This window comes from Brachionichthys hirsutus, chromosome 16 (genome assembly GCF_040956055.1).
Source record: "Brachionichthys hirsutus isolate HB-005 chromosome 16, CSIRO-AGI_Bhir_v1, whole genome shotgun sequence".
NCBI lineage: Eukaryota > Metazoa > Chordata > Actinopteri > Lophiiformes > Brachionichthyidae > Brachionichthys > Brachionichthys hirsutus.
The window spans coordinates 9738855-9761086 of record NC_090912.1 but is presented as its reverse complement, the minus strand read 5'-3'; the positions used below and the strand labels follow the sequence as shown (position 1 = coordinate 9761086).

Here is a 22232-nt window from a genome sequence, read left to right as displayed (position 1 = left end):
TGCCAGGCAAGAGTGTAACCAGCTGCTATTGGACTAAAACATTAATTTATCATGAAAACAAACAAAACAGAATTTAGATTTGTTTATTGATGTCATTCCAAGTGTTATATTATACAAAATATTTGTTAATATAGTAATAATGTATATGTGGACAAAGACTAAATTTAAACCAAACTTTATACAGATGTTTGGTGGAACAACAATAACCCCACTACACCTTTTTAAACATCTCTACCTAATAATAATGGAACAGGTGCGTAAATGGAGCGCGGAGGGGTCAGCCTCGTTCATTCACCCTCAAGTACCGGCTTATGAATATTCCTTTATCCACCGCTGCTCCTCCTCCAGACACCCCGAGGAAATGCTCCTCCTCCCAGTATAAAGCCCGGGGAGGAGAACCAGTCCTTCCCCACTCCGGTCGGACCGGGTGGAGGGAACGCGTGAGATCCAGCGGAGGGTTCGGCGTGGTGGACGGGAAATGCAACCAGCACGTCTCGCTGGAGAGAAGTCATATTTGCAAGGATACAGTAGGCGCGTCAACGACGTCACCAGGTGTTCAACAGGCGTTTCCCTGATATCCAGATTCCGGTGACGATGAGGAGCAGCCCAACTTCGAAGGCGACGAGATGGGGAAGTGGGAGATAACGATGGTAAGAGAAACGTTTATTTACCCCCATAAACTGTTGAGCTGGATCTCGTGCTCTCCCTGATTATACTGTTACCTGTCATCAAGGCGCAGGAAACGTTGACCCCTTAAAGTATGAGCTGTCCGGGTCTTATTCACTAATTGTTCATGCGTCTGAGCAAACACACAAACTCTCTGAGCAGCCCCTCGGACGACTTTGAGCAACATCATAATAATACATTTTATTTTAAACGCACTTTACATTTGAAAGCAAATCTCAAAGTGCACAATAGTATAAAAATAACGAACATAAAAATCCAGGGAGAGTCCTGGAACTCTGTTTACAATGGCGTCTATTAGATGCGTAAAAACATGTGGATCTCATCATTAGCTGGAGCAGCCAGTCACCGGTCACTCCCTGACGCAGAGTGGAAAATAGCACGGAATGAATGTTGACGTGTTTATGTTATTTTCAATTTAGGTTGGGGTTTTTTTGCAACGTAGATTTTCGCTGCTCGAAGACCGAATCAGCTGTGCGTAATTACGCACGAGCGCACCTTAGAGGGAACGTTGCAGAAGACCAGTCGATGCTTAACTCTTCACGTGTGAATAATGTGTTCTGTAATATCTGTAAGTGATCAGTGGGTTGTCGGGCCGTCGTCTGGGACTGCAGGCAGTTTAAAATAAGACTCATAAAATACAAAACATTTGGGTTTCCTTGCAGCATGTCCGTGAAGGTGTGTCTTCTTCTCTGGTTCAGATGACGCACTGTTAGAAATGTGCCAAAACACATGAATAAACTGGCAGCTGTGGTTGCCATTAGTAGACTGTAAATTAAAGTGAGATCAAAAAATTGATTAATTAAATATCATAATTGTTTAATCACTGATAGCACTAATTATTACACTGTAAAATACAGCATTTCCCCATCTTGTCCTGTTGATTTCATATGCATTGCTTTTAATTATATTTCACAAATGAATTAGTTTAAAAATGCATTGCCACTTTCCACAATCTACAAACTGCAAACAAAACATGCTTTCTGAATCAAGCGTGATGCTACAAGTATGCACCACTAGTATACACCAAATATTCTTAATCCATTAGATTTTACAGGGCCTTTGCTCTCAAAAATGCAAAACATCTGAATGAATAGCTTTGATTTATTTGTCTTATGACTTGACATGTATAGAAAGACAACCAAATATCAATGTGCCCACCACATTGCGATAAGCCGAGACGTCTGTCATCTATTCGTACACGGGAACATTTCGTCATAACATAACAAGAAAGGCTGACATTTCAAGTTTTAATTTTAAACATATGAACAATTACAGGTAAAAAAACAACAACAGCAGCCTAGGCAACCAGGTTCTCAGTCGGTTAGTGAGATTGGAGACTGACTTCCTAGGAGGTGAGAGTCGCTTCAGCAAAGCGGCTATAGGATTGACTGTGAGAGTATGTTTTGCTGTGACTTTCCCTGTTTTGTTTGAAAGACATGATCTTCCCCATCCAGCCAGGGTTTATTCCGATGAGGCACCTGGAAATGTTATATTGTTTTTTTAGATATTGTGATATTGATTCCACTAGCATGTCATTGAAAACAAAACAGGTTTTACTGAAAGAATCTCTTACCTGTGGAAGAATTCAAGGGTGCATGCTGCCTCATCTTGGTACTCAAATGGTAACAGGTAGAAAATACTGAATCGTGTTGCTTACCCGGTTTTAGAATTAAGCTTTATGACAGGACAAAGGCATTCTGTTTAAATTGATGTACGGAACAGTCAGATTGTTCCGCTTTTCTGCATCCAGATGCATTCATAAGGATTTGCAAAGCATTTTCCTACCTAGCAATGCCTCCTCTTAAGCCAAACATGTGGCAGCATTTGTTAGAGGGAGCATCTCACAAAGTTCCCTTTTGTAAGTCAGTCAAGCCTCTGGATCCGCTCCAGAGTTTAACCGGGTCAAATGTGGCCCAAATCTCATCCTCCCGGTGAAAACGCTATAACCCGACTGTTCAGACGCCGTGTGATGATGTAATGCCTTAGGGTTTTAAAGGAGCGCTCCACCAAATTTACATGTACTTGCTTACTGGTAGGATTCTCGGAATGCTAACACTTAGTTAAATGATCAGACTAACCCCACATATAGTTCAGACAGCTCTCTTTGCAGGTGGCTGCATTTTCAGCATGTTTTAATTCAGGAAATATCAAAGCCTGAGTGAGACGCTTAACATTCATGTTCAGTGAAGCCGGCGCTTTTGTGTTTGTCACATGTTTTCGAGAGTTCTTGAAGAACTCAAAAGGTCTGCTATGCAGAGCGCTGCTGTTTATTGCTCATGCGAGTGGAAGGATGGCACCTCACTGACATTTGGGCAGAGTTTTGAATTATTATCGGAGGCGCTGACCTTTTGATAATCCTGTTTATCCGTAAACATTCGTACAAACATCCAAACTTCTCGGCATCTTCATGTTTCCATGTCTGTTGCTGGAAAATGGAGGAAAGGGAAGCGGAGCTCTGGCTAAAACCTGCATGTTAAGCGCTAGAACATCTGATAGTGATCATTACACACTAACCTGTTTGTGCAGTTGCTGTGAACTCAGAATAACGCTTATGGGCATTGCAGGAGAGTGAGTGTCACCTGTTTGCATGTGAATGCTGCTATTTATTTTTTTACCTCAACACTGACCCTGACATTTTGTATGCATCAGGCCATATATTTAGGCGTTTGATCAATGCCTGTATCTTCTCGAGTCGCACGTCGGTCCTCTGGGTGTTGTTGTAAACCTTAAACATGGTTTCCCACTTCTGTCATCAGAAACCTGTTCAGGAATGGGGTGAGGTGTGCGAGGGCGGTGCAGTTTACGGGGTCACTCTCCGCCGGGAGCCTGTCCCCTCCTCCGACCCCAGCGACAAGAGCCCGTGCTCTGCCTTCGTCCAGTACCGAACGTCCATGGTGCGCCGTCTGAAGGCGGCGACCTTGGACCTGCTTGTCAGCCACCTCCTTGACCCAGGCTGCCAGGAGCCGGACTACAGCAGGATCTTTCTCTCCACATACAGAACCTTTACCGCCACCTCCAACCTCATTGAGCTGCTCTTCCAGAGGTATTCTCACTGTCTGGTGCAACGTGCACATCGTTTTAGCTTTTCTTTTTTTTTTTTTAGTGTAGAATAATTAGGAAGTTTGAAGAAAAGAAAAAAAAATGCTCTCAGTGGCTTTGTCTTTGTTGCTGATGTGAGATGAGAACATTGATGCCAGCCTCATATCCACACAGTCAACACAAAGCGCCACTCTGAAAGCAGGTGAACAAGTTAGCCCGGCTCCGACCGAGGAGAATCTGCCTGCAGCACCTCTAGAGCTAAAAATTCAACTGAGGAGTTTCCCCTAAGAATATTCAGCGACAATCGAACCGACATTTTCACCGGCTGTCTGGCTTTTAATTGTTTTTTTTCTAAGCTCAGTGGCTGCTGATCATCTTCATAATGGCCGTGCGGAACTCGGGGCGTAATGAAAGGTTCAGCTCCGAGGACCAAAGGGGAATAAGTGTGTGTTTGCAGAATGTCAAACTATTTCTTGCAGAGTCGCACAAAGTCAGTGTTGCGTCAAGGAGCTTTCGGTCCTTCGTGTTCCCGACAGCCTGCCGGCTTCTACGTAATGATCACCTAGCAGGCGCTCATTATCCTCCAGCGTCCGACAGCAGCAATTATGCACAGAGCAGTTTAATGCTACGGTTGGGTTTCGTGTAGCTGCAGGAAAGAAGCAAATAATAATTAGCGATACAGAAATGGCCTGAAAAGCGATGCTTTCTCCTCCCTTCCTACAGAGAGAATGCTGCCTCAGCGCTGGACAACGGAGAATGCTACAGGAGGTATGTGGGTGGCTCAAAGTTTACAGCTCACTGTCTTTGAACTCTTAAATAGTTAAACCGTCATGATTCTTTCCCCCCCCCCCGCCGTCTTCTCAGTCCTCTGGTGGCTTTTGTCCAGACGTGGTTGGATGAATACAGCGAGGATTTCCGAGATCCTCCCCTGCACTCTGCTCTCAGGCTGCTGCTGGACCACCTGGCGATCAGCGCCGCCGTTCACGACCGCCTGCGCAGCCGGCCCAGCTTCAGCTCCCTGGCTGCGCAGGCGGAGGCGCTGCTCCAGAAAGGTGTTTCCCCACCGCCTGATATCGAAAGTAAGATATACTGGGTCGTCTGAAAAGACATGCTGACCTTAAAATCCTGCTCCGTGTGCTTCCTCAGAAGTGACCACAAGCGCCCCGGCGCAGCTGGACCTGGATGAGGAGGCGTCTAGTGATGAAGATTCCGGCAGTGAAACCTCCATGGGTCAAAGTGGCATCATGGACTTCTCTGCTGCGGCCATCGCTGAACAACTCACCCGGATGGACTCCGTACGTGAGCAGATATATTTCATGCACTTTGCGATGCACTCCTGATGTCTCGACGGCTGACTTTGGGTGTTTCCACGCCGTTTCAGGCTTTGTTTGTCAAAGTGGTGCCTTTTCAGTGTCTGGGCTGCGTGTGGTCCCAAAGAGACAAGAAGGAAAACATGTCCCCCACCATCCGAGCCACCATTACCCAATTCAACTCCGTTACCAACCAGGTGATCGTGTCCTTGCTGTGCCAGCCACCTGACGCCTCCTCCAGTCCCACCTCCTCCCGCCGGCCTCCCCCCGCACCCGCTCAGAGGGCCCGTGTCATCGAGAAGTGGATCGGCGTAGCGCAGGTCAGTCAGACGTGGTCAATGACGATCAGGCTGCGTTCAGGTGCCGTCTGCATATTTTAATGTGTGTTAATCAGTGTTCAGCGGGCGCTAATATAACACACGGATATTGAAAGATTTGACATGAAACGAAGTGAATCTACTGAATGTTTTTCTTTTTTCTCCCAGGAATGCCGTCTTCTGAAGAACTTCTCTTCTCTCAAGGCCATCCTGTCGGCCCTTCAGTCTAACGCTGTTTCCAGGCTGAGAAAGACCTGGGCTATTGTCAGCAGGTAGGCTCGGACTGAAGTCAGAGGAAATGGCGCTTTTCTGCACGCGAGACGAGGTTTATAGCTGCTTGCTCTACACAATTGTCCTTTAATGAGGACAATGAACCCTCATTATGTAATGCTCAGCATTTTTGGCATCTGGATGACCCATATTCAGTGTCATCATGAAACTAATCAGCATGGCGTTAAGCCAAGGACAACTTGGGTGTAGCTTGTCGTGATTCTCTGCATGGTTTCGACCCCTGCCTGCAGACCAAGAGGCAGAAAGCAGCCCAGGAAGGCTTGTTGTGTGCTTGGATCTGACTTTGGATGAAACGGCTGCATACCGACATGCTGTTTGCTCTCTTTGCAGGGACGGCATGGCCACATTCGATAACCTCTTGGAAACCTTCCCCGATGACAACTGTGTTCTGAGCAACAGGGAACTCCTGCTGGAGGTGAGAAGGAGAGAGAGGGTGGGCTTGCGTCAGTGTGAAAGCGTGCGTGGCGTTTCCACGAGTGACGTGTGGAAGTGTCTCAAGGAATCTAGTTTGTGGATTTTTTTAAATGCTTCTGCATGAATTGCCTCATTCATATTCCTCACAAACACAATTCAGCATTTGTAATGGTCATTGTTTCATTGTCCTATTTGTACTTTCAAATGTTGGCCAAGTCTCTCTGCTCCTTGGCTTTTCTATTAGCATAGCGTCAGTGGTCCCTCATTGTGGTAGAGCAATGCATATAAAGATTCGTTTGACGACCCAGTCATGCGACCCAAAGTGGCTTTAGCTGAGAGCCCGAACATTAGGAAGGGCTCCCATACAATTTTAAAGTTTGAGCGAACCGGGTCACTCTGGATTCATGATGTCGATCACCAGCTTTGCTGCGTTTCAATTCTAGAAGGAAAAGTGCTGTTTCTGCTGTCGACTTCAACGGATGCGTTGCTCATTGAATTCACTCTAGCTGAAGGAATTTAAGCCCAGATCCTTGATGAGATTCAACTCATTTTCTATTTATCAGAAAAAACAATGCCGGCAAGTAATTAATGGCCAAAATATTTGTACATTTTTATTTGCAAATCAAATTTTCTATTTCTGCTGATGCCGGAATTTAAAAAGGGACACTTTGAATGTGTTTTTTCCAGATTTTTTTTTTTGTTTTGTTATAAGAATATTCCTTTATATTCTGGCGTTTATGTTCATCAGGGGTACATGTTGGACTGAAAAAAAAGAATATATTTTAGCAGTTAAAAGCTAAATCTCAATGTTAGTCAAACATTTAAGGCGCTTTATAGTACATTGAATCTCGATCATTGGTTCAAATCATAATGCAGACCATAATAAAGTTATCCGTAATCTGCAGGGCTCTCTGAGATACGGCAACAGTTTATATATGCAAATGAACTGCACTGTTTTCAAGCATTTCATTGAAGTGGCATGATTTTGAGCAATCTGTAAATGTTGTGGAAAAGGCAGTTACAGAAAATTCATGTGGTGGTGCCACACGGTAACTCGCCCAAAGCAACTGACATTCCTTTAACTTTCCACAGCAAAAAGCAAACAGTAGATGTTTGACCTCCCTGTGCATCGAGGAGTTAATGTTTGCCGTTCGCCGTGCATCTGTTACTTCCCTTCATTCTGAGCGGGTGGATTGACGCGAAGCAAACAAGCGTTCGTGTTTGGGCCTTCATAATATAGATGCAATAAAAAAAGAAGCAACACAATAAAAATCTAAAAACAACAAATTATGAAGATTAGATTAACAGAGTGCAAAAGAAGGTTTTGCATATTAGGGAAATATTCTGGAGCGATCGTCTTCCCACAATGCGTGCCGACACTAACCCTCTTCTTAATCATTAATGGATGAATATTTCATTTTGCATTGACGGGTACGGTATGTTTAACAGACACAATGGGGAACTAGAGGCCTCGGGTGCTTTATGTTTCAGTTTAGTCGCTAGACGTCATCTCCTGTCGGGATGTGCGTCAGAGCAGGCTTGGGTCGGCCTGCCGGGAGTCACTCTGTCTGCAGGTCGTCTGCAGGTCGGTGCCGTCTGCGTAACCACGACATGCTTTAATGAGCGCTGTGCGCCGCGTCACGACAATGTTCAGTCTTCCCTCAGAAACCTCTTTTATGTCTGGCTTGTTTGTCCACTTTTCACCTTGTAATTGTTGTGTATCCTTACAAAGGAGGCTTTTATCTGAAAACACTTCACTTAATCACTGCTTTTAGGCCCATTATGTAATTCAAAGGCTTTAAAGTTGCCTTTCTCCCTTTCACAATTTAATTATTAAACAGGCCCATCCCAGTTAATGTGTAATCAATTCTAGAATTGAAGAATCCTTTTATAAACCCCCCCCCCCCTTTATGTGACCTATGTGCGTCGGCACAATGAGGAGTCTGTGAAGAATCGCGCGTTGGTACAGAGAATCAAAAAAAAAAAAAACGAATCTATATTAGCCTTGAATTTGAATCACGTATTAATGCTAATGGTACAACCTTCAACTGGACGTGCCTCCCTCTGACCTACTTCTACCGGATGGCGGCCAAGCAGCCGTGGAATATACATCTCCAAAGATATCCAAGCAGTGTCGGACCCCCGGCCAGATGATGAGTCGCCCCAAGGTGCTAAAGCCCGGCGCTGGAAATCACTGCGCTCGACTTCAAGTAGTGATCGTGGGATATTTTCTGAGAGCTGGTCCTTTGAGAAATACAGGCCCTTTTAGATAAGGCCTGCATTATCACCCCATATTATATACCGAAGGGCCACCCCTACATGCACGTGTGTGTGTGTGTGGAGTGTTTACAGGGGCCCACTACAGGGTGTAAATATAATTTTGTTGGGTGTGGTTGCACGCACAATGACAGAAGAATTCTGTCATCTATTGCATCTTTAATGTATCTTTAGCCTCGCTCACTCCTCCACAACTTTCAAATGGCTTCCGATCACCGGGGTTAAAGCGCAGTAATAATAGCGTGCGAGTCACGCATCCGCCACGGCAGCATCGCCGCCGCTGGGACAGGCGTTCATCCCAACCCTGTGAGTGATTAGGAAAAGGTTAATGACTGCATTCCCGATGCGTGAGGAACCTGCAGCTGAAGCCTAACGGCTGGCGCGCCTCCTTGTCTCGTCTCCCCCCTGCAGAGCACCTCCGGTGGAGTGGTTCCCTACTTGGGCACCTACCTGACCGTCTTCACCATGCTGGACACGGCCCTGCCGGACACCGTCAAGGTATTCCGTGGAACCTTTCCTCTTTGTAATATTTCGGCGTCAGCGTGCTCAGGTTGGGCATCGTATACTGGACAGTAAAATATAGCATGTATTTTACTGGGGTATATCGTACTTTGCATAAGCCCTTACTTTACAGAAACGCCATATTAACATCCTACTAGTACTTATCGCACGTACTTGAGTATTTTCTGTAATGTGTCACAGGAGGTATTATTGGCAAACATTCACGAAACACTCATAGGTTTCTATTTGTATAATGATTTAATAATATGCTGACACGTATCGTTCTTAATCCACTTAAAAGAGCTACACAATGGATTTTTTTTTTTAAACGCAGCTTTTGATCCAACGTATCATTGATATTAGTAATAAATATTGCCTGTACTCACAGTTTACTCTTTTTTTTTTTTTAAAGGGTGGACTCATAAACTTTGAGAAAAGGAGGCGGGTAAGTTGTTCCTCTTTTTGCCGGCTTTTATGTGTAACTCTATATTTATTATAGTAGTAGGTGCGTTTGGGTATGTTCACTACACAGTGCGTACATTGTGCAAGTAAAGTGAAATGTTCGGACACCTGAAAGTTGGACGACCTTTGCTTCTCCTTTTCTAAACATCTGCATGTCCCTTTAGGGAACACGTTTTAATAAAGCCTTGTAACCATCTACAAATTCCTTGGGCCTGAGCTGCAACTTGTTGCTGCATTGACGGCTACGCAAGCGCACGCACGGTGGCAGGATGCCATATGATCACCGTTTAACCCCCCCCTGCAGGAGTTCGATGTGCTGTCTCAGATCCGTGTGCTGCAAGCCTCCTGCTCCCACCGCAACCTGCCCCATCACTCCAGGATCGCTGCCTGGCTGCGGGGGCACACGCTGCTCACTGACCAGGAGAGGTGAGCGACATGAAGCGTTTTATCTCCAACCTTCATAAAGGCTTGAGGAAAGCCTGCAGGAGGCCAATGAAAGGGCGGTTACGTAATCGGTAAAGCGTTGTAATTCACCCCCCCCCCCCCTTCTGCTCTGATAAGTGTGCGCTACTTTGATAAACATCCACTCAATGATGGCTTCTTTGCCAAGTTTGCGTGAGAGTTAATCGAGAAGTCCTGTCAGCTGATAAGCAGCCGTAACCTTGATACGTCAGAGCCTTGTCATAAAGACGCCGTGTTTTATCATGCAGTCATCACTTTTACCCTCCCGTCGTTAAGCATTAGCATTTATTGCATGTGTTTCTTTTAATACAGGGACATTTCTTCAGACTAGTTTATGGAAAGATGTTTGGGCTAGATTATAAAAGACCAGCCGGTGTGATGCGAACAAAGAAGCTGCCTATTTACAAAAAAGTGTGGTGTTTTGTGATATAATGAATCCTTTTGCGATCCAGATCTGAGCAGTTGATCTGTGCTGCGTGAAACAGTTTATCAGGGTTTCTTTTTTTGCTAAAGTTTCATGTGGTTTTACCAACCCCTGAGGACAAACATTTTAAACAAAGACGGGGGAATATTTCACATACCGGTACTTCACGTGGACACACCCTTCAGACGGATTGCGTGGCACTTCAGTTAACTGATTTGATAACTTCATCACAAAAACTATCTGGGAAAAGAATAACAGAATATTCTCTGATCCAGTGATTACTTCCTCCGCCGAGGCGGGGCTTATGTAAAACGAGATTCTGGATTCTGGTTCACTCTGAAATTTCTGTTAACATTGCAGTCAATGGAGCTTCAAAATGTGTTCCTCAATATCTCGGTTGATTATTGACCGATGTTTATGGAATCTTACACAGTTGTGTAAGGGGGGGCTCTGTCTCACAATCAAACTTCATCTGGATCGGATTCAGAATAACGTTAGGAAATAATATGACATTTTAACATTGAAAACAGCATTTTTGGATTTGGAAAACTGTTACAAATACACATCAAGTCCGATTCACTTTTTCTTTTCATGGTTGGTGTATAAAGATACTAAGAACAATTCAGAATCTTTTGATGATGATCCAGTTCACCTTGAGGAGAGGCGTGAGCTTCTTAGCGGAGGTCTGCGCTCGCTGAGTGCTTTCCTAGATATATAATTGAATGGCAGAAGAGTCGGCCAGGATGCATGGAATAACGTTTTAAAAACTGAAATACACTGAGTAATTTTCATGCACAGGACATTAGGCTAATGCTTAAGGCATATCATATAATACGATTCAAACCAGACAGTAAATAAAATACAAATTAGGGAAAAAAGCACCCAATATTTAAATGATTGATTTGATGCTTTGACAGGCGAGTAAAATATTAGAAATATATCTGACTACATTCCCACGACTGATATTCCTTTGGTCAGGTAACATTTATTGATTTATTTTACAGCAATGTCTAACAGAACATTCATCAGAAGACACATTCCATTGCTCCGCATCTGTTTGAAGAGCTCGTTTCTGTTCCTGTTGCAGCTATGAACTGTCGAAGCAGCTGGAGCCTCCTGCTGACGTTTGTTCACCAACTTCCCGGGGCCATTGTACGCTCACTCAGAAATTCTCCTTGTGAGTCTCACACGGTTCTGATTATAATATCCAAACACACACACACACACACACGGCACACACACATCTTATTCTGCAGGCAAAACACTCAGGTCCCAGTCGGTAGAAGCGATGTTTGTTTAAATGGAAGGAGAGTGATATGAACAGACACGAAACCCAAAGCTAGCTCCAAAAAAAAAAAAAGATTGTTAATGCTTTCATTTGATTTTAAGCTCAGTGTCTGTCCTCAGTCTCCTGTCGGTGCGCGGCGCATCCAAGAAAGTCCCTGCTGACCAGATCAGCGTTGCGTCATCTGGATCCAGCGGCTCAGACATGGAGGATCTCTCCTCTCCAAGCTCAGCCTGCTCCTTAGGGCTGCAGGTGAACAGATGCAGCCCTGTCCATTCGTTGTTGTTGTTTTTTTTTTGTACCTTCATCTACACCTATAAAGTTTTGAGTAGTCAAACAAGCACCTTTAAGCTTTCTTCCAAGACAGAAAATACACTGAGTGGGTTTTAAAACTGTGGAATTTACATAATGTTTTGTTTCTACCTCTGCAGTCCTTTCACAGCTCATACAGCAACGTTTCTGAGGTGTTATCCTCCTCCACGTCCTCCTTGCTCTGCTCCACGCCGGCTTCCTCTATAGACTCTCCTACGTCCTCTGTCTCGACCTCTGACAGCCTGACGGAGCTCTGCCCTGCTGCCGCATCCTGCAGCGGCGCTCGGGTGTCCCCTCCCCCAAAACGCTCCGTGTCCATGACCTCCCTACCGGCATACAACCGCCAGATGGACGACTCCTGCATAGTCAGGGTGAGCGTGGACCTGGGCCACAACGACGGCAACATGTACAAAAGCATCCTGGTGAGTTTGTTCACAACGTCAGCGCTTGGTGTTTGTCATAGTGAGGGCGACTCACTCGGTATATCCGTGTATATAATTACCTCCTCCGAGGAGGCTATATTTTCGCCTGCTTCGGTTGCTATGTCTGTCTGTCTGTTAGCAAGATAACTCCGAAAGTTTTGGACGGATCTGGAGGAAATGTTGGGAATGTTACCAGGAGCAGATGATTTTGGTGATGATCCGCAAGAGATCCTGGATTCTGGAATTTTAGTTAACATTGCAGTCAATAGAGCTTCAAAATGTGTTCCTCAATATCTCTTGAGATTGATTATTGACTGATGTTTATAGAATTTGACACAGTCGTGTAGGGTGGGGGCTTCTATCTCACCACCGAATTTCATCTGGATCAGATCCAGAATGAGGTCAGGAAAAAATATAAAGTTTTAACATTGAAAACCACATTTACAGATTCGAATATCATGTAAATCAACTCTGATTCACTTTTACTTTTCATGGTTGGTGTATAAAGAAACCAAGAACAATCTAGAACCTTTTGATGATGATCCAGATCACAATGCGGACGATGTAAATCTGATTTGGGAGTGGAATGAGCTGCTCGGCGGAGGTTTATGCTCTCTGAGTGCTTTTCTAGTTCTAAATACTAAAGTTGGTAAATTAAGGGACAAGAATATCTCTATAAACTAGTTGCTCTGTCAGACCATGCATGTCCATTATATATTGACCTTTAATAAGAGCGGCAAGACATTTTCCAGCCGGAGTCTTGATTCATTCTGCTGCTCAAATTTCAATGTGAGGCAGCAGCAAGTTTTTCTTCAGACTTTCCTACTCCGTGTGTAAAATAGGACAACGAGTAGTACAAACGTCCCTCTTCATTAACGTGTATTATATATCATTCATATTTTGTTCTTTTAGTTAACCAGCCAGGATAAAACGGCACATGTGATTCAGAGGGCTCTGGAGAAGCATCATCTTGAGCACTTGAACTTGCAGGACTTCACCCTGATGCAGGTCATCTCGCAGCAGAGAGGTCAGGACAGAGCCAAGCAAGAGTCGCTGAGCAATGAACACCAGTGTTTGATCTTCTCCATCCTGTTTGCATTTTCAGAGTTGCTCATTCCAGACAAGGCAAATGTCTTCTATGCAATGTCCACGATGGCAAACTTTGACTTTGTCTTGCGGAAGACTTCCCAAGGCCAGAAGAAACCGCTGAGAGCTACTTCCAGTCTGGGACAAGACACAAAGTAGTTTCTGGTCTCCAGGGTCAGGAAGCAGCAGGATGAACGTTCCTGAAACACCTTGAAAAATCTCTTTTTTGGTTTATTGAAACAAAAATATTTCGCCTGAGATTGATCTTTTCAAATGCCAGGCAAGTTGAAGGAAGTGCACTTTATGAAGAAAATACCCCCCCCCCCTCAATATAAAATAATGCAGAAGACATTTTTTACTATTTGTTTGAATAAGCCCTCATGATCCCTACAAAACACATGAACGCAAGGCTTGACTTTTTCCTGGAGGAATCCCACAATTCTGAGCAAATGGTCCAAAATGAATCTGCTGAAAGCTGCAAAGGAATGAAGGTGCGCTGAAACGCCCTCCCTGCCACCGTCGGCTGCCGCCTGCTCTCACGTGAGCATTGAGGAATGGCAAAGCCATTTCCCAACTCGAATAGATGCCTCTGATAAAGTTGCGTCTAAAAAAGGAACGGAGGAGGTCTGATGCTGAAGGCCCCCCCCCCCAGACCAGTGTTCCTGCAGCGTTTCAGTCCAGCTCCTCTGACGCCGTGACAGTCATCATAAACAAATAGCTGCCCTAACTGGAGGAATGACATTCCTAAGCCCCGGTAACCATGACGGTGGCTGAGATGTTCTCGCGTGGCAGCGTTATCTAGATGTACAAGGACTGCTGATCAGGCTGAACGCCGCGTGTGACTTCAGCCTGATCAGCAGTCCTTGGTTACCCGTTTGACTGATCTGTAGCGTTCCGAATCTTAATGCTTTGTATTTATTGTGACCCCCCCAGCTGATTACACCTTCATTTGATTGCGTGCTGTTAACTCGCCTTAAGTTCTCTCTTGACACATGTGAACCTGTATTTCAAGTGTATGTTGACCAGCTCCTAGGTAAAGAGATGTCTTATTATTCTGAAGAATAATGAGTTTTATTTCTTTTTCTTTTCTTTCCTTTTTTTTTTACAACTTGAATTGTATGAGGAATCGGTTCTGGCTCGTGAAGCCTGATTTATAACGCTGCTTAAATGGCTTGGAGGAGGAGTTTGGATGTAATAGTTTCAATGACGTGGGATAGATGTTGATCCTAATCTCTTACTAAGAGAACAGGAGGAAGTTGCAAAGAGGTTAGGTTGTTACAATGAACTGATGTTTAGAATTACAAATCGTATTGGTCAGATTCCCTGTGGAGGCTCGAACAGTCGAGGGTCTTTTAGAGGAAAACTTCTAGAAAGGTTGAACCTGAATGAAATGTATTTCTTGGCTCAATTTAAACAATTTAAAATGAATAAATACATTTATATTCACTGTTGTGATTACTGAATTATCTCATGACATGACATAATACAAATTGAATTTGTATTATGTTAGCGCTCAGTATAGAATAGACCAGGGGTGTCGAATTAATTTTCTCCAAGGGCCACATTAGCATTATGTTTGCCCTCCAAAGGACAAATGTAAACCGTAACACAGTAAAAAATGTAACTAAATGTAATGTCAGTTAATGTAAAATGAATGTAACTACTCCTTAACATGCTGTAAAGTAATTATTTTTTTATTGAACTCTTTAGCCGCCACAGTAATTACAATAAAAATATTCGGTTTTGATATCACTTTTTGAAAAGGTTGTAACTTAAAAATTGTTAGAGATAAAGCCATACTGTAAGTGAGAAAAATCACAAGTATGAACCAAAGTTTGATGGGAATAAATTAACACATCTAATAATGTGGAAAAGTTCCATTCAAATGCAATCATCACGCAGGAACAAAGATAATCGATACAAAATCAAAGCAAAACCAAAAAGCCACCACCTTGTCTTGTCATGAACATGCAGAAACCAAAAAAAACAACCAAAGTGCGCAAGATAAAGAACATTCCCCGAGTCAATGGAAAAGATGTCACTTTCAGGATCAGCACTGGACAGCTCCATATGTAGCCGGCTACCTATGGAGCTGTCCAGTGCTGATCCTGAGCACCACATGTAGCCGGCTACATATGGTTCGTTGTACTTCGAAGAATAGTCTGTTTTCCATCTTGTATATGTGGAAAGCCGACAGACGTTTTTTAAAATCTTTATTTAAAAAAGAACAAACAATTTTGGCAACCCATGAAAGGCCGACGAAAAGAGTGCTGTGTGCTCAACTGCCTCAGTGGTGTAATTTATTTCAGATTAATTGTTAGTTTGCACTGGCGGTGTAAAATCATTTTGTTTTTGTTTTTCTAATGTTACGTTGAATCAATTGAGTAATTTAATATTGGTTTTATTTTTATTTGTATTCTTAAATTTGTATTGTTAATTGTGGATGATTTATGTACGAAGGACTTTCAACGGAAACAAGACCGCAAGGGCTTTTTTGAAATGCTCCTCTTAGACAGGATGTTTGACTTTATTTGTACTGTAATACATGCTACTGTGTGACTGTACTTGTACTCTAACATTCTATCTAATAAATATATTCATCATCATCATCTCGGCCTCTGAGCTGTAGTAGCATGGAGTCGCCACTAAGGGGCAGCATTTATCAACGGATGTCCCTCACAATGCTGAACCTGAGCACATTTCAACAGCTACATAAGACATGAAGCGGCTTTTACATAACTCGGATCCCTTTGTGCACCAATTTCTCGAGCCCCCTCCTTAAAATCTGTATCAACGGAGACAAATGTAGAGCATCTCCATGTCGAGTGTGTGTCCGGGGCTTCCTGGGGAGTCTGTCCTGTGGTGTGTGTTGGCGTGTTACACACTGGAGAACGTTTCATTGTACATTTATAGGTTTTCCTTCAAAGTGCTGTATTTTTTTATGTAGTTTAGAATTTTAGAAATGCAATATTTAAATGGCCCATAGGTGTGTGTGTGTGTGTGTGTGTGTGAATGATTGTCTGTCTATGTGTGACCCTGCGATGATCTGGCGGCTTGTCCAGGGTGTACCCCGCTTCTTGACTGCTAGGATAAGCTCCAGCACGACCTGCGACCCGTTAATGGACAAAAACTGTTCAGAAGATGAATTCAATTAAATTAGATTCAGTTGAGCTGTGTTGATTTGCAGCTCAGCTATTTGGTGACTTGTCTCTAACATATTCAGGCCAATCAGAAGAAACTTCCACAGACTTTCTACATTCACACGGAAGAGAGTTGAATGTACTCATAAGGTTTGTGGTGTTTGTGTTATATGTAGTTAATTTACATGTGTGCGTTCGTCTATTTTTGGACAGGTGGCGTACTTTCACATACTTTCATGGATGCACTTGTGTGTCTGTGAATGGGGATATGTGGAGCGCCATCCTCCTCCTGAATGAGTCATACAGTGACTCCCTGCCTTCACCCCTCGGCTCCCTCTCTCCCACTCCCATATTTAACCTTTGTTTGTTTTCTCTCTCCCTTTTATTGAGAATCCACTCCCTTGTTCAGCTTCGCCTGTCGCTTCACTATAATGTCAGCGTTTATTATTCCCTGTCAGAATACTTGTCAATGACCTAGTTTCTTAGAGAAGCCAGTTGAACATGTTTGTGTTTCGCTTTTCTTTTTTTGGGTTGTTATTATTTTGATTCTAGCAGTGTTCCTGATTCACCTCCATCTGTTTGGGCACTTTAATGATTTCATGTTGACACTCTTAGCACCAAATCTTGCTCAAGCTAAATGCAAACATGTCACAACTGCTCATGTTCTGGGTGCTATTAATAAGGAGCTGTCTGCGCAGGAGTTGCTAAGGAGCTCAGAAGACATCTGCCACAAATTCCGCTGGGTGTTTCAGAAGTGGGAGGGCTTAAGGATTAGACAACAAATCAAATTGGAGAAACATCTCACCCAGATCGCAAATATAACTAAACATATGTCTTGAGTTCCTAGAATATAGCAAGTGCTGACATTCTAGCATGTTAGTGCTCACGCCCCAGAGTTACTCAACAGTTATATCTGTCTCGTCCGTCGCTGCAACATCATGAGTGTCTGAAAAAACATGGAGTTGCGTGTTAAGTAACTCGGATACTAATGGTGAAATCCCAGTTTAGAGACATTTAGTTTATTCCCTTGTCTGTTCTCCTGTTCTACCACAGCGTAACTTTGAAGTACAACTCGAAACTCTATCCCTGAGACTGTGTTCCGATCCCTGCAGATTGTGTGTGTTGACTTTGTGAATTTGGTATTATCGCCTCTCCTGCAACCGTCTCACCTCCTACAAACTTGTTGAATCCGAGCAGCTCGCACATTATGTTGCCTTGGCAGCTTTAACAATGCTGGCGTTCGTGGCGGCGCGCTTCTTCACAGCATGTAAGCAGTGAAACGACAGCTGATACTGCAAAGGCCTTTCACACAGCTGCTAGCCTCCCCCCCCCCCCCCCACCACCACCCCCCCTCCCCATGCCCTTGACCCAGCATGCTTATCATGTCTATATACATATGTGTGTTCTTCATGTAACCGCCAGTAAAGGCGTTACTGTAACGCCTTGCTGGCGGGCTGCATGTGAGCCACCCCTCACATGCTGTTCCCTCGCTGCCCCCTCCAGGTGTTTGGATTAGAGGGGGAAGGATTGGGTGGCGAGGCGGAGCAGGGAGGCCCTTAACGTAAACTCACTCTTCTCCTGTCACCGTGTTCCGCTCAGCTTCTCGACCTACTTCGTTTTATCTCCCCAACGAGCCTCAAGGTTCTCTCGCGTTTACAAGCGTCTCACACTCAACTGTGCAGAGTTTTATGGCTTCTGCTGCCGTTGTCTCATCTGCTGTGTGTGCGTGCCAGTTCAATGCGAGATCACATTTATATATCTCTACAGGCAGCTAACGAGTACTTCAGCGGGTTATTCCAAAGATGTCGTTGATGCCTGCTGATGATAATAAAAACTACATAGAAGTTATGTAATTGTTTTGGATATCTCAAGGTGCTCCTTAGGGATGTTGATGGAAATGACAGGATGCTATATGATAAAATACATTAGTGCCACTTTCTAATAAGAATTTGATGATTTACGGAGCCAGTCAAAGGTTTTGAACTTGCCTTCTTAGGCACCTGAATAACAAGTCTTTGACAAGAACTATATCTTTAATTGCAAATAAGTTGTTTGCTTAAGTTTTTAAACAAACTCTGAATGTGACTCGGGATGCATTATCGCTAACGCAAACTTGTATTCATCAGATGATAGAGCACAGCTACAAACGAAGGCTAATGTTGCACTTGTGTCTACAGGTAGTCGTCAAATATCGTTTAAATCAATTATAAAAATAATAAGAATAACACAATCCTTCAAAAAAGAGAACTTCGTTTCAAATCATCATTTAGTTGTTGGAGAGGTGATGCAATCAGACACTCCCATCCTTCCTGTCTATGTGTTTGTCAGCAGAGCCTGCTATAGGAGCTTATTGTGCAAGGAAGGAACATGAATAAGTCATATTGTTCCTTACGGTCACTTGAAGCAGGACAGCTCTGGACAGACGGATGGGTCTGTTGACACTAATCCGCTGCGTGAGGTAACGGCGTTAGCCTGCGTTTGAGCGCTACTTCCCTGCCACTCCTGACTTCCTGACTGACCTACTTAACCAACAGCTCACGTGGCTCTAAAGCAAGCCCACACATAACCAGTGTTTTTGTTCCCAGAACTTTAGAGGACCATAAGATTAACTTTATGTGTGTGTGTGTGTGTTTTACTAATCAATAAATCTACAGCATGAGATAAGTCCTTCAAAACAACTAATGAATATTGTCCTCAAAAAACATTATGCATTATCATTATGTCTGCTAAGGAGTCTGTTATCTGTTTCTTTATTGGCTGGTTGGTTTATTGGGTTCTATAAAAATGATTGCACAAAACTACCAAAATGAGCAGGACCAGCACAACAACAACAACACTGGCTTTGGAGCGCGTTCTCCCTGGGTCAGGCTTTCAGTCTGCTAGGCCTCTTCTCAAACCTATGGGCTGCACATCATCCAAGTCATCCACCTATCATGTTTGAGCCCCCACCCGAATGCAGTTGGAATGTCATTTCCTCCTGCCTCACCTCGCTGATATATTAGTGCTTTATTATGTGCTATGTTTATTGGCTATTATCTTTTTATGATTTATGATGTTTTACTGCCAGCACGGTCCAAAGTGTTATTGCCAAAGCTCTACTGGGCTGAATGTATTCTATTAGCATGCTGCCATGCTCACAGTGATGCAAATAACATGCCAATGCTGACATTTATTCAGTGTCCCTAAACATAAAGTGTATAGCTGAGACTGGTGGGAATTTTTAGTTCCACAGGTCTTTGGTCATTAATGTAAATATTGGCCCAGTTCTCAAATGATTATTCGGAGTCATGTTGTTCCCGTGAAGCTTCTCCGTCATCTCTTGAACAATGGCTTTCAGTTTGCACAATAGATGTGGAATTTAAAAAGCAGCTTAATGTGGGTCAGTCACAGGGTGTGCAGGTACATCATGTTTTACAGGCTCTGCTTAGTGACGCAGCGTTCTGCCATCAGACCGGGAGGACGTACGTGTCTGGGTCGGGTCCAGGGTAGCGTGAACACGCGCTGAGCTGTTCTTCCTCTGAAAGTGTAATGTAATAGATTACTTTGTGCCAATTATCCGGACTTATTCAAATTTAAGCCCCGCATGATTACACCTATCATCAGCGTGTAGTTTAGCTGTGTGGGTGTCTGTGGATACAAGATGTCTTTATTTATTGCACAAAAAGTACTCACTTTAACTTTCCTGACACTCACAGCCTCTGCTCTCAGGCATATTTCAGATCTGCGTCTGTGTAAACAGGGACTAGTTATGACAGCATACATATTTTGTTGACTACAACTAGTCAAGGTAAACTAATGGGCGGTGGCAGGAGAGGGCGAGCAGAGGAGGCTGGTTTGTCCGAGTGCTATTGTGTGGCTGCTACAATAAACTACATCCACATGGAGGCCTACAGGAATCCAGGCCCAAGGCTCAATCCTTTGACTGTGGCAGGAAGCCGTCACCAATTTGAGGAAGGAGAGCATATCCTGAGGCATGCTCCATGATCGATCTGCACCTGCATCCATCCTGGGGTTAAGTTGGTCCCGGTGTAGATAGTGGCAGAGGAGATATCCCTGTTAGACACAAACTACAAGTCTGACCTAAATAGAGCTGCATTTGTCATTATGCTTTAAGGTGACAACATTATGACTTATATCAAATCTTATTTTTAGTGCTGGGCTTTTTAGTTCTAGTTTAATGGATCATCTTTTCAGTTTTCTTGCTTTCTCCCACCACCAAAAACATGCAGCTTAGGTGGATTGGTTACACTAAATTGTCAATAGGTGTGTGTGTGTGTGAATGATTGTCTGTCTGTGTGTGGCCCTGCAATGAACTGGCGGCTTGTCCGGGGTGTACCCCGCCTCTGGCCCGTAGACTGCCGGTCTCCAGCAATACCCGGTCACCTGGTTACGGATACAGCAGTTGGAAAATGGCTGAATGAATTAATTAATAATTCTGAAGTTGTTAGGAAGCAGCAGCGGCACGGTGGCGTACCGGTTAGTGCTGTCACCTCACATCTGTGCGGAATTTGAATGTTCTCCCTGTGCCCGTGTCTGTTTTCTCCAGTTTCCACCCAGCTCCAAAAGCATTTTCTCCAGTATGCCTTTGACCGCCGACCTTTTTTAGGACGTGGAAGGGTCTTTTTTTGACACCTGACCCCCCCCGGTGATCCGCTCAGGCCCCGCCCACCTGAGGCCCGTCGCCTGCTGCTTTGTGTCGGACCGGATTGAACTGGGTGAGAAGCCAGGTTTTGTGGCGTGTGTGCACTGCGACACACTGCGACACACTAAGAAAGGATCAACCATCCAGTCTCTGTTTCAGCCGTCCGCCTGTTGGCCATTTAACACGAGCACTCTAGAATTGACCTCTGATTTCCTGCATTTGTTTCTGAGCCGTCATTCTAACATGAAGGATCTTTTTGGCGCGCTGCGTAACGGATCCCCTCGAGCGTGTCCAGCTGCTCTTCGTTCAGACCGGCCCTTGGTTATCTCTCTCAGATACCCTATTTGGAGGTCAATCTCCCCTCCCTCCGTATCTCCTGCTCACTGTGAACCGTGGCGTTGCTGACACCCCCCCCATCTGTGCGAAACATTTCCGTCATGCTCTCAACCTGTGAGATCCCCTGCCTGCTCTCTTGCAGGTCGAGCTCACAGAGGCTCCTTCCAAACGGGACAAGAAAACAATCCTACCAAATCGTGTGCTATATAATAATAGCATCTGACTGCACTTAGAATGACCTCACACCTTAAACGGCACCCGGAAGATTTCACCACGACCACAACGACACCTCCATCCTAACGCTTGCATCACACTTAGCTGTTGACGATGCCATGATTTAACTTTGCTTGTGACTTCTGATAGCTGTTGCTCCGTCTGCCAGCGGCGTGATGGAGGGAAAGCCTGCTTCCTCCATTAGTGACACTCTGCCCCAAACAGGAGACTCATAATGGAAAGCTGCAGTCACCCACCCACACGAGTGTTGGCAGCTGCCACCGGGGGTGGTGGTGGGGGGTGGGCCTGAACAGCGTCACTGCTCACATTCCAGTCCGGGGAGAAAATAAAAAACCGCCACATCATCTGCTCCTTCTTTCCGTTTTTCTGACTCAAGTCCCATCCTGTCCCAGACATCGATTCCCACCTTTGGTCGGTCGCTTTATCCCAAACAGCCACCGGAGCGCTGCAATAACAGCCACTCCCTGGCGAGGGGCTCCAGCAGAGGCACGGCATTCCTATAGTTGGCTGCTGAGGTGGAATCAAAGTCATGTGAAACATGTGAGCACACAGGAGCCAGTTGGTTTGTGATCCTACAGGCTGCTGTATATG

General features: G+C 44.4%; 1 protein-coding gene across 1 annotated transcript; it reads left to right on the top strand.

The window, feature by feature from the left end:
• Positions 1 to 626: 626 nt before the first annotated feature.
• LOC137905599 (ral guanine nucleotide dissociation stimulator-like 1) lies at positions 627 to 13448 on the top strand. Its single transcript, XM_068749841.1, has 16 exons — positions 627 to 650; positions 3444 to 3730; positions 4450 to 4494; positions 4591 to 4805; positions 4873 to 5021; positions 5108 to 5356; positions 5522 to 5625; positions 5975 to 6059; positions 8747 to 8833; positions 9249 to 9281; positions 9603 to 9724; positions 11272 to 11361; positions 11592 to 11721; positions 11901 to 12203; positions 13116 to 13230; positions 13309 to 13448. The coding sequence occupies exons 1-16, from the start codon at positions 627 to 629 to the stop codon at positions 13446 to 13448; spliced, it is 2178 nt and encodes a 725-aa protein (XP_068605942.1).
• Positions 13449 to 22232: the final 8784 nt, after the last annotated feature.